A 16,415-nucleotide genomic window follows, 5' to 3' on the forward strand; every position below is an offset into this window, starting at 1 on the left:
CAAATCAAATCGGCCGATTTGGTCAAGTACTTCTTAAACTTTAAGCAATTTTAAGTACTGAAATCAAGAATCAAAAACCAAGTGCAATACCACATCAAGGATTACAATTTTTGAAGCAAATTATGTATATTGTTATTCCTGGAAGAAGAGTTAGTTAATCGTGCTAAAACTCTTCACAAGGTATTCTTTAAAATTGTAGGGCTTGTTTAAAAAGATTTTCTAATAAACATAACTATGGAACCAATTTTTCCATTTATAAGATTCTCGCTAGTTTGGTTAAACTTAGTTCTTTTGGAAATAAGACTTAATTTCCTCCAAAAGTCTGATAATCATTCATATGAGGTAGATAGGTTTTCTTACATGAACTCGACGATCAGTTTGTTGCGCTATCCAGAGATGTACACTTATGCTTTTTTAACACAAAATGTGTCAAGGAAATACAAGTAAACAAGAGAGAATAAAAACGGTTTTTAGATTTCCTTGAATCAAATTGTTTGAGCCATAAAAAAAGGATAGCTTGATACACTACAATCTTTACAAACGTAACTACAAGCTACTATTGTACAGAGAGAGAGAGAGAGAAGTCTATTGTACAGATAGATTAACGACGAGCCATAATTTGGGGAAAAAAAAATGAGTGACGATATTGAAATTTTTCTCAAAGTTGGCTGTTTTGGTTAATATTCTAAAAAAAACAATATTTGTTTTGTTGAAACAAACGCCTGTCCAATCCAAACCATTTTATACGCACGCCTACAAACTTTTTATCAGTCATTTTATTTCCTGCTTTTGTTATTTTATATTTCATCGTGACAGCCAATAGAATTATACGGCTTGCTTGAACCACGTTATTTTTAAACAAATACATTTTCTGACGATATTTTAACATTATTTTAACAACATATTTTTCAATAAATTAATATTACACATAAATTTAAAATTTTTCCTTATTTTTAACCATATATTTTCTATTGATTTTACATGAATAATGCATTTTTTCTTAAAACGTGGCTCAAACATGGGCATAGTGAACTAAACATAATTTAAAATTATTGAAAACTGAAACTAAACTATTATTTTATTTTCCTATCATCCCTATTCCAATTCAACCCATTACTTTTTAAAAACATTGAGTACCACTATGGAGGTGGGTCCCTAGCGCTTCATAGCTGCACACATGGCACTATTTGGTTGTTTTATTATAAATCAAAAAAATAAATTTTAGATTTTAAGCGATTGGGAAAAATAGGTTGTACGGGCCACAGTAGACGTGGTAGATGGTGAAGGTTTCACCAAATGGGTCAATCTCAACCGTCTGATTACCTACACTATGATTGTAATCCAAATATCAATGTCTGCCTTCTAATATATAAACATAAACAGAACAATATCAGGGTGTTGTACAACAATCTGGGATAAAATACTTAGGTCTAAGAAAATTTAAATTTTTGCTAAAAATCATCGAGACGAAGCGCTTAGAGTAGGTAACATATGACAAGCAACCAAAAACGACCTCACAAAATACGAACCCTCTTGAATGAATTTCTTCGAGTTACACGCCATACTCTGAAGCACTCAAATATTCGCCGTGTTCCTCGAAGTACTCCACCAAACGCTTTAAGAATTTATCACTACTAACTGTCTCGGTGTCGCAGACGAGGCAACATTGTCTCCTTGCTCGTGTTACAGCGACATTCATTCTCCTATGATCGCTTAAAAATCCCACCTTAATTCAAAATCAATTAATATTAGTACAATAATTTTTAATCATAAGTTAACCCCATCTAAAAACTTAAGTTCTTACAAATGGACAGATTATTTATTTAAATTATACTCGTGTTACTATGCAATTTGACCATCTTGACAGAAGTGTCTCACTAGCAATACCTCTTTCTTTGAGTTTGACCGCACCATTGAAATGATAATTGCTTCCTTCTCTCGGCCTTGGAAGCCATCGACTGTTGAGATTTCCACATCTTTTAGCTTATTTTCATTGCTTCGCAACATCTTCAGTAACACAACCTACAACAGCAATTTCATCATAGAATTTAACAACTTTGAGATACTTTTTAAGTCCTCGACCAACTTGTGGAGTTCTAATTTTTTGTCAATGTAATAATACCTGTGCTGCATAAGGTGTTATGATACCTATATCGGAAGCATGGACTCCACTGTCCACAAGTCTCTTAGCATGTGAAATAGTGACGGCCGCTTCACCCTCATTCAATGTGCTATCTTCCTCATCTTTCTTCTCGTCCATGTCACAACTGAAACAGAATGGTATTAGAAAATATAAGTGTGTTCCGTACGCAGTATAAATAAGATTTTAACTTTTTTCCTTTCTTAATAATGTCTAGCACTATTTGGTCGCCCCAACAAACACCACAATAACAATAAGAACATGACCATGAACCATTTCACTGACCTGTTTACACTAGCATCTAATATTCACCTGCTATGGTAATGATATCCATTCCAACTTGTATTCAGGACATAATTGAACTTTTATGAAATTTGAAATAAACAACAACAGGATGTCGTGATTGTTTTTTATTTTATTTTATTTTTTTGAATTTTACTTCCCCTTGCTTACATTCGTGGGAAACTTTTGTATAAAATATAAGAGCAATTGAAAGTCAACAAAATTTTGTAATTTTGACATTGGACTGAAGCAAGAAACCATCTCAAGTGACTAAAAAATCCAGGCCACAGAAAACAAATGGCAAGGTAAAAGGCGTACCCAGTTGTGTCAACGAGAAGAAGCGTCGGCTCTGTTGAAGATGTCTTCTTTACATCCTCAATGTCATATAGTGTACGGGCGGCAACACTAGAATGGGCTTTAATCTTACAACATGCATAAAATAGTTACAGATCCGTGTCATGCTCGTATCTATCAGTACTACTAAGTCATTAATATGAGGAAAATGGCGATGAAGAGCAGAAAAAAATATGGAGCGATAGATTGAACAAGAATTCATCTTTAAACAAGATCCGAGAATTTAATACTTATTTAGCAAGTTCGTGCATGCAGTACGACAAATATGAGCATGGATAGTGAACATGAAATCTCCCAATGAGGGGGAAGTGGAATAAGAAAAAGATAATATAGTTCAAATATATCTGAGCACCTTACTGTCATAGAGTTCACCGGACGACCAGTTCATGATAAGTTCATGCATGCGGTACTGAACAGTAAGCATAGACGTGACTTCATCTCCATACAAGTCCGCGAGGCGTTCAAAGAGGGTTTTTCCTAATCCTTTCTTCTCAGCTTCAACACTTTGAATAGTTGGAGGAAGCTGGAGGTGATCACCGACTAGTATACATCTCGGACCCTACAATAACAAATTAGATAATTTAGCTGTAGTTTCAAAATAAGGCCGTTTCTAGGAGCCGGGCAGGAGGCCCAGCCGCCCTGCCATTTTTATGCCTCTATATGCGTGTTTTGAAGAAATAGAGTAACTTGGGCAGTTGTCATTAGCACCTTTTATTCTATAATTTTACCTTCAATAAAGCAATCCAGCACGCTATTTCAAGTGCCTGGGCAGCTTCATCAATAATAACCAAATCAAACGAAAGGCCTTCCAATTTCTTAGACAATGCACCTGTCAACGTTGTCAATACCACATCTGCATTTTTCATCACATCCGTCACAGCCAGCTGCTGCCTTTTACGTTCTTCTTTGGAAAGAGTCTTAAGCTCTCTTCTAATATCTCTCTTAGTATTTCTGTCTTTCACTTTTAACAGTTTCCCATTCAATGTCTGTAGAAATCCATAAAACGATGGAATCATCAAATTATACTTAAAAGAACACCAGGGTTAAGTGTACTTTGTTAAATTCAAAATTCACTAAACAGAGTGAAATAGTTTTTGCGCATAAATTTTAAAAAATATGAAAATTTATAGTGGATATCAAGGATATTTTGGTACTCATCAATTTCTTATCTGATGAACCAAACACGGTATTAATCTAGTCTAATCTCTCTCCTAGTTTAATCTCGCCTGATCTCTCACTTTTGAAATTCAAAACTATCATGGTCAAGAAAAGTGTAAAACCATGTTCACAGTGGTTACTAGTCTCAGCGAATAATTTGAAAACCCTTATAAGCATGAATCACTTCAAGAGCAAAGACCGGAAAATGTGTCGGAAGCTAGTATGGAACCATTTTATTGCTTATTGATTATTGATAAACAATGATAAAGTTTGTAACATGTCACATAATAAAACTAAACCCTAACCCATTGATAAACAATGACCAAGTTCACAAAATGGCAGATAATAACTGAATATTAACAATAATAAGACAGCAAAAACAATCCTATCCTATGAAGATGCTGCAGCTACTAAGCATATAAATGGGCCGCCCAATTTCATGTTGTTCCTCTCTAGTTTAAATTGATAATACACTTCATGTGTATTATGTGTTGATTAATAAAATATTTATTACCTTTAAAAAAAAAAAAAAAAAAGAGAGAGAGAGAAGGGGGGTGAAATAAAATTTCTCTTTAGGAGGTTGTAGATTTTCTTTTATTTCCATACCTTCATCTCCTTGCGGATGTCATTTGCAAGAGCACTATTATCCCCACGTAAAACCTACAGGGAATCAAGCAAATTATAAGTAAAACTTTTAAACTTCGAAAAAGTTCCAATTTCAAAAATGAATCGTAATCATTGAGGATTACGGTGCGGTTGAGTGTCAAAAGAGGGAGTGCCTTACTGGACATATTCATCCTTACTATCGTCATCATTAAAGATTTCTTGAAGAAAGAAATACTTGAACATATGCCCATACAGGTGTATATATAAGTAACTGCTAACAACTTGAGAAAAAGAAAAGTGGAATTCAAGATTAAAATAAAGTAATATAAACAAATAGCTAAGAGCATGTTTGGCTAAGCTTTAAAAGTTTACTTTTTTCTGCACTTATAAGTAAATTAAGTTTTAAAATAACGAAAAATTTATAGGTTAAAATTGGAAATAAGTAGGTTACTTGTTTTGAGTGTAATGTAAGATTCAGTGTCAAAATAAGCAATTTTTTCCTTTAGAAGTAAGAAAAAAGTAACATTTTAACACATTAGGAAACAAAAAGTTACTTGAGAATAATTATTTATTTTAAGCTTAGCTAAAGTTGCTCTATTAGGACAAGTCTTTATGATGTGGCTGCAGAGAGAAAGAAAATAAGAAAAGGAATAAGAGAGGCAGGTACTGGAAAAACATATGAAGGTGTTACCTTGGCATCAAGAGCGCTGTCAAGTACTTGAGGAAGTAAACGTGCAGGATGTCCCACTCTTACCAGCTTTACTCTGTTAATAAGTGGCAATAAAAGGTAAGTAATTTGGATCTTGCTAAATAATGTAACGAAATAACATAACAAAGTAAACCATTCTGTGACATCTCAGATTAGAAGTTCATAGAGGTACAAGAAAATAAGCTTCACGAGTTCAATCTTACGATCTAGTTTAAGATCTATATTAGCTGCCTTTATAGGAATACCCATTTACAAATCATTGAATAGAACAGAAATACAGATAATTTGAACATATCACCTGGCATATATAAAAGGACCTTAACAGGGAATTCCACTCAATGGTTTCCTAGAGATGGATAATTTTTTGTTCTATATACATGGGTCTCATCCTGATTCTTTCCAGAACATGGGAACCATGCAACTCAACTAGAAGAAAAACAAATAGAAGACTGCACTGATTTCAGATAACTCTCCGTCCTTTATATGAATCTTCTTCAAGAGTTCATGAAATATCAACTTGAAAGTTTTTTTGGCTTGTAACTTGAAGAATCACTATACCTATAAGGCACGAGTCTCTCAACGATGTTATCTACTGCAATATTTGAAGCTGCACAAGCAAGAACTTTTGATCCACGTTTTACTTCTTGCAAGATAATTTCAACCACAGTTGTAGTCTTTCCAGTTCCAGGAGGTCCATGCAGCAAAAAGAGGTCCTTGGATGACAGGGCCTTTGAAATGGCATCTTTCTTAGGAAACAAAAATTACGATTTAGTGCTATTAAACAATAAGTGGGTATAAATGCAATCTAACAAAGAAAAATATAGGAGAAGGTAGATAACTGTAAGACTATGATATACGCAAGCATAACGGAAAAACCAATGATTTAATCACAGAATTCTTAATATACCACCTACGTCCATTATTCCACAAGTACATTACTCAGCCTGTAAGAGAAGTTTGAAGGACAGCTTTCCAATATGAAACTAGGAATACCATAAGGTGAAATCACTTTTTTAACCTTATATCATTCACTAAAAAAGGTATCCCATCTAGGGCGAAAAATGAGCTTAGCACTGAAAAAACACCTGCTGATTTCATGTCAAGAGTTTTTGCAAATTATAGGCCTGCTATAGGCTTTTATTTTTTTCAATTTCTTCCAGTCTTTAATTGGAAAAGACAAATACATTAAACTTTTTTCAGCAGGCTATTAGTATCATATAAAGAAGTATCCGACAAGCAAATATTACAGCAGATGTGATGCATATTAAATGCATACAAAATGTATGCAATGTACAAAACAAGAACTCATTCACGCTCAGAAAATGTAGAGAGGTTACACAGGAAAAAGATACTATGAAAGATGATGTTTGAGAGACCTGTGAATGATCTAGGTTGGAATTTAAAGGGGCGAACTGGATATCATGTTTGGACACTGTCGGCCGTCTCTCTCCAAACAAGACAGGTACAAGGTCTGCAGCAGGACCCTTCTGCACACCTTTACTTAACTGTATCAAAGTATCTTTCATCCGACGATATGTCACCTACAAATCATTTACTTTTGGAAATATTCATTGCTTTTCACCTACTGAAACTTATTCGTACTGCATTTGCAGGATCTAGAGGTCCTCATATATACTTTATTTAGATTGAATCTACGATTTAATGTACCTCATTTGCCACTTTCTCAAGACGTAATGGAACATTCAAACCCTCTTCCGGGACATCATCAAAAGCAACAGTAATAGAAGAGTCCTGCTCCATATAAAACATTGTTGTATTTCTAATTAATTATACATGAAATGCAATTAAACAGAATCCATTTCATGAAGTACATTCAAAATTTCAAAGCCAAAATACCTTTATTCGATAAACAACACCCTGTCCGAGGGAAGGGGAACCCAAATCAGCCTTGTTTGGTTTCAGAACCACAACATCATGATTACCAAACTGGGGCAAAATAAATAAATAAATTCATTATTCAAGCCAAAGAATAGTAGCAATAAACAAGAGGAAAAAAAATAAAAATCAATTACTCACTTTAAAAAGGAAAGTAGCATTCAACTCCCAGTCACTAAATAAAATATTTACACAGATTCCACTTTTGAGTCTAATATTTATCTTACAAGATTACCTTTATTGCTTCACATTTGAACAAAATATATGAGAATACAACAATCCTAAATACCATCTTTGTAATACTTCGCAAACTCACATAACTTAAATAAGAAAACAGATTATAGGATTCGATTCATCCGAACTCATGCTATAAAGTGCTGAACTACACCAACAAGAAGTTCCTTTATGCTGTACTATGATAAACTACTATTTTGCTGTTCTGTCTAACATAGATACATAAAACTCCTGAGTAGGTCACTAAGCATAAATATTAAGCACAAACATATGCTCTTTTCTTCCAGGTAGAAACACGTGATAACTTGTACTTCAGGAAAGCACATGACTTGCATAATACAACATTACATGGATAATTTACCTTGTGAGGAGGAAGCACATCCCCTTTATTAGATTGAAACTCCAGCAGAGACTTGCCCATCAACCCTACCTACACTTGAAAGGCCACATTCACATAACACTGCTAGATATTCTCTCCAAATTATAATTAACAAACCATAACAATTGTTTATTTAAAAGCAAAATTTACTACCTGAGCATCTACACACTTCAAATTAAGAATAGTGGATCCCTTCTTTTGAGCAGTATCCAAACTCCTCCCCGAGCTCATTGAAGCCGATATCTCAGCTTCCTAAACAATAAAAGTCGATCATATATCTAATTATTCTAAACAACAAGGAAACCAGAACCTTTTTACATATTTTAATTGTTTTATATGACAGTTAATCTTAATAAAAACTGTGTTCTCATAAAATTAAAATAAAATAAATGAGCCACCGTTTAACAATTAAAAAAATATGAAATCGATCACAGTAAGAAGCCCAAGAGCAATCAAATGACCATTTCTTACTTTAAGAAGAAAAACTAAACAGGGAAAGAAAATTGAAAAGAAGGGCAGTTTCCATTTACATGAATCAGAAAATAATATTCAAATACAGTAAAAAATCTGTTGACATATATACATAATAATTACATAAATAGATACATAAAAAGAGTGCGTGAATTTACTTTTTCCATGTCGATTAAAGGAGCCATAATGGAGACGAATTGTTCTAGGGTTATTGGATTTGAAGATTGCTTATTTTTGCGCTTTCCTTTGTCCTTCTCCATGGCTGCCGCTGCTCAACACCTCGCCCTGTGCTTGTGTTTGTATCTGAGTGTTGAGAGAGACGACTGAGGAGCGTTTACATTTCAAAAATAAGTGAATTTTTATTGGCTAATAATTCCGAAAGTGGAAATTGGGTCAAATAACCCCTTTCATAATAAGCTTTACTATTTTAGCCTTTTACCAAGGTAAAAATTTTAAAATAAATATTTTAAATTAAAATTAATAAACTACCTGAATTACCTTTCTTCAACACTACACAATTTCCCCTCATACTCCCAAAATCGATTCAAACCCTTTCATCCCGTCCATTCTTCTCTCCCGAACGGGAACGCCACACAACGAGTTTGTTCTCTTCGAATCCCCCAACGCGATTCAATATAATCAGCCCCCCTCCCCAAAGCTTATTTTTCATTGAGGTAAGCTTTTTTATTTTTTCGAAGAGGCTTTATATGTGTGTATATATGGACGTGGAAACTCTTTATAATCGGTACATTCTTTGATAAAATGGTTGCTTCTCTTCAATTCCTGTATCCATACTAGCAGTTCATACTGGTTGGACATTGAATATGAGATTACTTAAGACTTTGGAAGAAGAATAAAGAATGCATAACAGATGTTTGTTGCTTGGTCTATGAAAGATAAAATATGACCGTAAAGAACTCTTGCAATTGTTTTATGTTATTTTCCTTCTCTTTACTCTCCGGCCTGCAAAAATTGCTTTATAATAGGCTTGGAAATCACTTAAAGTATCAAAGGAGTAATGGAACTTCCTGCTTTAATTAATTAAGTACGTTTTGCAAACATTATCAATTTCTTTCCTTTCCAATATTCTGATCATTCATATTTGCTGAGCTGATTTTAGGAGGGCAAGGGCCAGGAACCAATAAGATTTTCATATCTACAATGTGTTTCCTTAAATAGGAAACCACTATGAGACACGCAGAAGTGGTAAAACTGTCATAAGAATAACATGATTTTGGTATAAAATTTAGCTTTGAACCCCAAATTCTATATTGGCTATCGTTAAAGGAAAATATGGAATAGGAAAATGTGTTTCTAGAATGAACAAGATAGCATAATATTACAATATAGTGATAGGCATAGAAAAATAGTGACGAAGGGAACATTGGCTAGCCAATTGGCCAGAATTTGGATAAGTGATTGTACAATAATTTGATTGGGTAATAAACAAACATTTTGGGTGACGTTTTCGGTATGTTTAGTGAGCTCGACTGAGAAATACTATACAAAAATATGTTAAAATCTTTTTTATTAACTCGTCGTGTAATGGTGTTTAGTTTTATGTGTCAAAATTTTCCTTTATGATTCGATAAAGTAATCATGTTTAGCAGCAATGTCTCTTATTCATGCGATATAGGATATCTACTGCAATATATAATCATGTCGATTATCATGCATTTCAATTGAATCGACATTGTTAAACTTCAATTTCGCACTTCAGGTTGAATTGCTAATTGCAGCTCTCATGGGCTCCCAACTGTTTGGTAATGAGGCCATGAGAATTAGGACAAAATATCCTACCAATTCCATGCATAGCTACAACTGTTGGTTGATCATTTTTAAATGATTTCTTGCTTGAATTTGTATTTTTTTAGACTTTACAATATCTAGGAACCTTCAGCTATCCTTATCTATATTTCAGGCATTTAATTATGGTATACATCTGAAAATGTCTGTCATGTAGTCCCACATAGAATAGTCATATATATTCCAGTTCATAAATGGGTTCATCTTAAATTGATCATTAATATTTTGTGCCAAACTTATGTTCTTTGGGTGCCATGGACTAAACCTGATATCTAGAAGGTACTACTATTATTTCTTCTCATTTCTTTCACTTAATATCTTATTTTTGGTAAAATGTTTTCGAGTTGAATATAAGTACGAAAATCCACACATTTCTATTGTTTATTTTCATTCTGAAATGCACTTGTCATGAGTTTAGTAGTTATTTGGTTGGAATATAGTTGATTGAAAATTTGCAGCAAAGACTTGTGATTTGCAGTAGAAAATGTTTTTTATCATCTATGCTTTTAGTGAAAACTTATGATTGCAGCAGAATGACGGTAGTCAATTAAAATTTTCACGTCTGCTTTAGAAATTCTGAAAATGTCACTCTACCGTTTATGTAATTCTGATAACTTAACTTGATCATTTTATATTTTTCATTACAGAAATGGAACGCTCATTTGACTATGTGATTCCCATTTAACATAGCATTAAAGGCAAGCCTTCGCAGAAATCTTTTCTTCAAAAACTTGACTATGTTTGAAAAATGTTAGATGATGTTCATCAAGAAATGCTTATGGAATCTTGTTTCGGACAACTATATCGAATGAAGTATATACCTTTTTTAGCACAGCTAGTCCACCAACTTGTATTGAGAATGACTGTAATCAAAAAATAAAATGAGATCTAGTTTTCAATTGGAGGTAAGCCAACACGATTTTCATTATACGAGTTCTCATTGATAGCGGGGTTGAGAGTTAGTGAGGAGCCTTCATTGGAGCCCCATGTTGTGACTAATGATAGATTGGTGAAGAAATACTTTAAAAAGTGTAAGAAATGCATAACGGTGTACAATTTGAAGGAAGCTATTGAAAGTTGCAAAGTGCGTATGGAAGACAAGTACAAGATTGGGCTCGTATATATTTTGGAAACGGTAATACTACCCAAAGAAAGCTACATATACATAAATTTAGAACACTTGTCAATGGTTGATGACCTAGAGGCTTTTAATAGTTATCCTTGGGAGAGAAAGGCGTTTGGCCGCACAATAGATGTATTCACGAGAGACTGGAAATCATTGGTGAAGTCACACTTGATAAATAATGAGAAATATCCATATTCAATTTATGGATTTCCACTCGCTTTGCAGGTAATGTTTTTAAAATTACAATTTATTATTCATTTTGTTTAGATTGTAATATTTTGCATCTTATGCAAATTTGGGCCTATGAAGCCATACCATCTATTGGACGGAGATATGGTGAGAATCTACAGGAGGCTGACCTCCGCAGAATATGTCGATGGAATTCTTCTGAAATGCCTAACTCCAAGGATATTGGTGCAAGTATAGACGAACCAAATGTAAGTAAATTTTAAATGTACATCAAAATATATAGTGTACTTTATAATAACTAAGTGGGCCTCTTATTTTTCATATAGATTGTTGTTCATTGCACATTGAAGCCTACGCCGGAAGAGGCTTCCAAAGCATATTAGACAAAGATTCATTGATTCGAGAATGAAGTAGAGGATCCAACATTTGATATCTTTGTGGATAAGGAAAATGTAGCAGATTCGTCCATTCGTGTTGATTTTCCTCAGCAAACTTGCCAGTCTCCTAATGCCTCTACATCTCCTCGGGATCCATCTTCTTTTTATAGGCCACCTACTTCTATAAATGCTCATACATTTCATCTGGGACCATCTACATCATATCCATCTCTGTATCCATCTAGAGATGAGTTCGTTTAGGAATTGAGAATGCAATTACTACAGATGGTAGAGATTTTAGAGAGGAAAAATGAAGGGCAGATAGATGAGATGCGATCTTACATAGACCAAAGGTTTGATTGTGTTACATCCTTGTGTAGACAAATTGACGAGAAGATATCATCTGTTGTAGAGTGGATGAAGAATTCTAACCCGTCAACAACACCTTACACATATCACTCTCCTCTTCGTAGTGGATTTATGAATACTGGAGAAGTATGTGATGTAAATGAGGATACACTTGTACATGTAGAAGTTCAAAATGATGAGAATGAAGATGGCAATGAGGAGAGAGAAGTGGAAGATTATGTGTTGGCAAATGAACCAGTTCTTGTAAAAGAAGCAATGTTGCCCGCAGATGGCAATGAACAAAAACAAGCAGATAATATGAATAACTGTCCAAATCCCATTGAAGTGGAAAATGAGCAAAGATAAGCAACAAATTTGCCGAATGATGATCAAACTCGTGTGGAAGAGAGAGATACTTGTGTACCGATGGATTCTATATCACATGGTGATGTAATGGAGTCCATCCCTATAATGGTGGAAGATGAGTCTGATAAGTCAAGTCAGAATAGGCGCGGGATGAAAATCAAGAAAATGTTACTCGTTCTTAAATCTCCATTCACAAATCTGGAGAAGAAGAAGCTTCACAATGTAAACGCATTTAACCCATTTCGAGAGCTAGATCCGGCTAAGGCACATGACTTAAAGAATTGGTTGGTTAATGCACCTGATAGGTAACTATTCTTACATTAATTATATTTGTGAAGTTGTAATATATGTTCTTATGTTATTTGTTTTATGCAGTGAACATATGGAAATGATATTGTTCACGAAGCCAAAAAGTTTTTTTGTTGAAATTCAGAAGCAATTTGGATGGCTCGATAGTGATGTAAGTACTTTAGCATTCTATATTTTTCTCATACTTCATTTCATTCTTAAACGGCTTTATACATCTGCAGCACATTGACATAGCGTTGTTGTTGATAAGAGCACGAATACATACATATCTTACTGTGTTCCCACAAGATTGTACAATTTTGGATTGTACTTTTACTAACATGCGCACCAAGATGTTTGAAGATTTTGAGCTGTATAAGAAACAAAAAAATCCAGTAGAAAACTTTAAATGGTTGAAAAATATGACAAGATATATATATGGTAAAAATCCAGAATGAAGCAAGTGATGGGATTCATTCTCAACACCGACGTATAACGCATACTCATTTATTGGTACCACTATCAGTCCCTTTGCATTATTATACTTTTTACGCATTTTATCTTCAATGGGCGGGGTTAGAGTAGTTGCACATTTTTCAGCCTCAATGTGTCTCTCATAAAACAATTTCTGTAAAAATTTTCCTATTTGCTCAACCGTAGCAACTACTGGAAACTCCCGAGCATTCTTGAATAACGAGTTCAAAGATTCTGCATTGTTAGTTGTCATAATATTGTAACGGATTCCTTTGAAATGTGATTGGAACCAAAATTCATACCCAGCTTTCTTTTCTAGGTATTGTCCAACTGCCGAACTTTTACGATATAGATTTGCCATTGATTTTTCAAAATTAATCAAACTATACTCCTTTGCAGTTGCCATAAACAATGGCAGAATATCGGCCTTATGATAATTTGACTTTATGTTTAGTTGTAGATGTCACATGCAACATCCATGATGTGTATAAGGATAAACAATCTTTATAGCGTTACCAATGCTATCCTTGCGATCAGAAATGAAAACAAGCCATTCCAACATACCCGTTACTTGAAACAACTTCTCGAAGAACCAAGTCCATGATGCATCATTTTCAGAATCAACAATGCCAAGAGCAAGAAAATATATCTAAGGATTTGCATCTTGACACGTGGCAACAAGTAACGTACCTCGAAATTTTGATTTCATAAATATTCCGTCCACAGAAATGACATGTCTCGTTGATGAGTGAAAACCATGTATGCTTGGTCCTAAAACTATAAAAAGATATTTAAATTGGTTCTCATTATCAACCTCAATAAACGTCATTGTACCGGGATTATTCTTCTTCGGAACATTGCAATACTTGGCCAATCTATCATAACTAAGATCAGGTGAACCTCTTAATAGCTCTATAGCACATTTTCTAGCTATCCATGCCTTATAATAATTTATATCTATGCCAAACTCTCGACGAATATCATTTTGAATGTTCGAAGATCTGTATATAATGTTGGGATCCTCAAACTTCGACATGATGTGTTTCCAATCATCCAACAACTAGCTTGTCTATGATCTTTGTGGCGAACATCCAATGAACAATTATGATAACGTGAATACTTTCGAATTTCAAATTCGTCACTTTCATTCAATCGTGTTGCCCGCAAACGCCATTTGCAAATTTTCTCAACACAAACTACTACATATGTACTCTTATTTGACTTAGTGACCTTAAATTCAAAAGAGTTTCTTACAGCAAGCATTTGTAGTGATGCCTGAAGATCCTTTTTGTTGCGAAAAAATTGGCTAACATGCACATCATCGACGTCAAGAATCTTAACTGATGTTCCACAAGGATTCGGGCAGGCAACAACTTGGGAAATGTCAATGATCTCATCTACCAATGTAAAAGGTGTATTATGAGTAACAGTGTCTTCATTTATCACATGAGAATCATCTATGTAGTTGTCATGCACTACTTCTACCCCATCTCAATAATCACCACTTGTAAAGTTCACATAATCGTTTTCACAATTTTGATTACATGGAGACAACGGTCGCATATAATTGTCATCGGACTGATCATTTTGCATATTCAATTCATCCATGTCCACTGCATTGTTAGTTGCAACAACATTTGAACTGTATTCATGATTCTCCTGAACATTTACAATATCAACATTCATGTCTTGTTGATCAACATAACCCTTTTCTACAAGGGTTACACAAATTGGAACTTTGTCATGCAAAGAAAGAAACCAACTAACATCCATAACACAAGTAATCTTCATTGGCGAAACTGATAATTTTGCCATGCCGGGAACGAGAAATTTCATCCCGATATCATACACATTAGGATCAACCTTAATTGCTTTTCGGACTTCGTTATACAACTCTGCATATGAGATTGTTTTTGATACAAAAATATTTGTTGCGGTGGGCTTAATATGGTGAAAACTAAGCATGCAATCATTCATTGTAAGCAAGAATAATGCGTATGAAGAAGAATAAAGCTGAATTTGAATGTGGGTTTAATATGGTGAAAATGGACTTGGAAACGAGAGAAATGAAGGGGATTTGGGAATTTATATTTGGGGATTTCGGTAATATTCATTTCCAGAGTGGACATTTTAGTCATTTCAGTTTGATGGTATTTAAGACTTTTAATATATAATCAAATAGACTATGGACTATTTGAACAAAAATTATAAATATAGGCTATTTTACCAAAGATTATGGTTGACCAGGCTTCATAAACAAAATCCCCGAAGTCCACATTTGCAAAATGACTTTTGATCAATTTACGTACCAAATTTGCCCTCCATTTGAATATTACATAATAAGACACTATAATATAGAATCCTCTATTTTAGTCCTTAAAATTAAATATTGGTTGAAATTTGATAGTTTTTATTTGATTTATTTGATTTTTGTTCGCTCTAAGTGGCCCTCCTTATTGGTATCAGAGTCATAGAAATCATGAGAAAATGTATAAAAAATAGATCACGTGAAGAAGTATAAATCTTTACATTAACACTTAGATTTTATATAAGCTTAATAAATAACAGATTAACTATTAGAAAATTAAAGGAATATTTAGATTATACATCTTTAAAATAATAATTGATTATACACAAATATTTACATCTCGATAAAAACATAGAGATTACGGAAATTAAAATAAGAAAAATAGATAATTATTAATGTTTAGAAGAAGAGAGAGGTAATTATATATTTTAAAAACCTATTCATAATAGATTAAAAATAATGACACTAACAATAATTAAAGAGTTGCCTAGAGAAATAAATGAACAAATATTAGAAAAATTAATAATAGAAAAAATAAAGGATATATATACATATGAAAAAATTATTAATATATATGATGATGAAGAAAATAATTTATATTACAAAGAAAAGTATGAGTGCAAGTGATAATACACATTTAAAATTGAATAAATTACTTATAAAAATGGGAAAAATACAAGAGGAAATACAAAATATAATGTTAATACCAGAAAAAATGAGAATATCAAATAAAAGACAATTAATAAAATTAAAATGTGAAAGATTAAAAATTGAGAGTAGATATTTTACTATAATAAAAAAAGGATTAACAGATCCTGATACAACTAAGAGAAAATTTGAAAAAATAATAGATAAAAAGTAAGATAAAATATGCAAATTAACCTATAGGTTAGAAATAAGAAAA

General features: G+C 33.3%; 2 protein-coding genes across 3 annotated transcripts; one reads left to right on the forward strand and one right to left on the reverse strand.

The window, feature by feature from the left end:
- Positions 1 to 1,334: 1,334 nt before the first annotated feature.
- Positions 1,335 to 8,593, reverse strand: LOC111365900 (DNA-binding protein SMUBP-2). 2 transcript variants are annotated; one of them, XM_022986449.1, is made up of 15 exons: positions 8,388 to 8,593; positions 7,912 to 8,010; positions 7,741 to 7,809; positions 7,107 to 7,196; positions 6,918 to 7,001; positions 6,626 to 6,790; positions 5,808 to 5,995; positions 5,232 to 5,304; positions 4,541 to 4,594; positions 3,505 to 3,762; positions 3,129 to 3,335; positions 2,741 to 2,844; positions 2,123 to 2,267; positions 1,888 to 2,022; positions 1,335 to 1,726 (listed from the first exon to the last, which is right to left on the reverse strand). In XM_022986449.1, the coding sequence occupies exons 1-15, from the start codon at positions 8,487 to 8,489 to the stop codon at positions 1,553 to 1,555; spliced, it is 1,947 nt and encodes a 648-aa protein (XP_022842217.1). In that variant the 5' UTR covers positions 8,490 to 8,593; the 3' UTR covers positions 1,335 to 1,552. The 2 variants fall into 2 exon arrangements, with proteins under 2 accessions (XP_022842217.1, XP_022842218.1); XM_022986450.1 differs by lacking the exon at positions 8,388 to 8,593 and having other exon boundaries at positions 7,741 to 7,814.
- A 139-nt stretch (positions 8,594 to 8,732) lies between these two features.
- LOC111365902 lies at positions 8,733 to 14,678 on the forward strand. Its single transcript, XM_022986451.1, has 6 exons — positions 8,733 to 8,903; positions 10,683 to 11,386; positions 11,471 to 11,598; positions 11,677 to 12,746; positions 12,817 to 12,901; positions 12,972 to 14,678. Exons 4-6 carry the CDS (start codon positions 12,502 to 12,504, stop codon positions 13,185 to 13,187), a joined length of 546 nt encoding a protein of 181 aa, XP_022842219.1. The 5' UTR covers positions 8,733 to 8,903; positions 10,683 to 11,386; positions 11,471 to 11,598; positions 11,677 to 12,501; the 3' UTR covers positions 13,188 to 14,678.
- The last annotated feature ends 1,737 nt before the right edge of the window (positions 14,679 to 16,415 follow it).

The sequence above is a fragment of the Olea europaea genome, chromosome 17 (assembly GCF_002742605.1).
Source record: "Olea europaea var. sylvestris chromosome 17, O_europaea_v1, whole genome shotgun sequence".
Lineage (NCBI taxonomy): Eukaryota > Viridiplantae > Streptophyta > Magnoliopsida > Lamiales > Oleaceae > Olea > Olea europaea.

What these genes read in the sequence shown, in the direction of transcription:
- LOC111365900 (XM_022986449.1), bottom strand. Translation starts at nt 8,489, where the DNA reads ATGGAGAAGGACAAAGGAAAGCGCAAAAATAAGCAATCTTCAAATCCA. An exon ending in CCAACCTAGATCATTCACAG is followed by an intron (nt 5,996 to 6,625) that starts GTCTCTCAAACA and finishes TTGTTTCCTAAG; the next exon opens with AAAGATGCCATTTCAAAGGC. An exon ending in GAGAGACTCGTGCCTTATAG is followed by an intron (nt 5,305 to 5,807) that starts GTATAGTGATTC and finishes ACTTATTAACAG; the next exon opens with AGTAAAGCTGGTAAGAGTGG.
- LOC111365902 (XM_022986451.1), top strand. Translation starts at nt 12,502, where the DNA reads ATGGATTCTATATCACATGGTGATGTAATGGAGTCCATCCCTATAATG. An exon ending in TTGGTTAATGCACCTGATAG is followed by an intron (nt 12,747 to 12,816) that starts GTAACTATTCTT and finishes TGTTTTATGCAG; the next exon opens with TGAACATATGGAAATGATAT. An exon ending in TTGGATGGCTCGATAGTGAT is followed by an intron (nt 12,902 to 12,971) that starts GTAAGTACTTTA and finishes ATACATCTGCAG; the next exon opens with CACATTGACATAGCGTTGTT.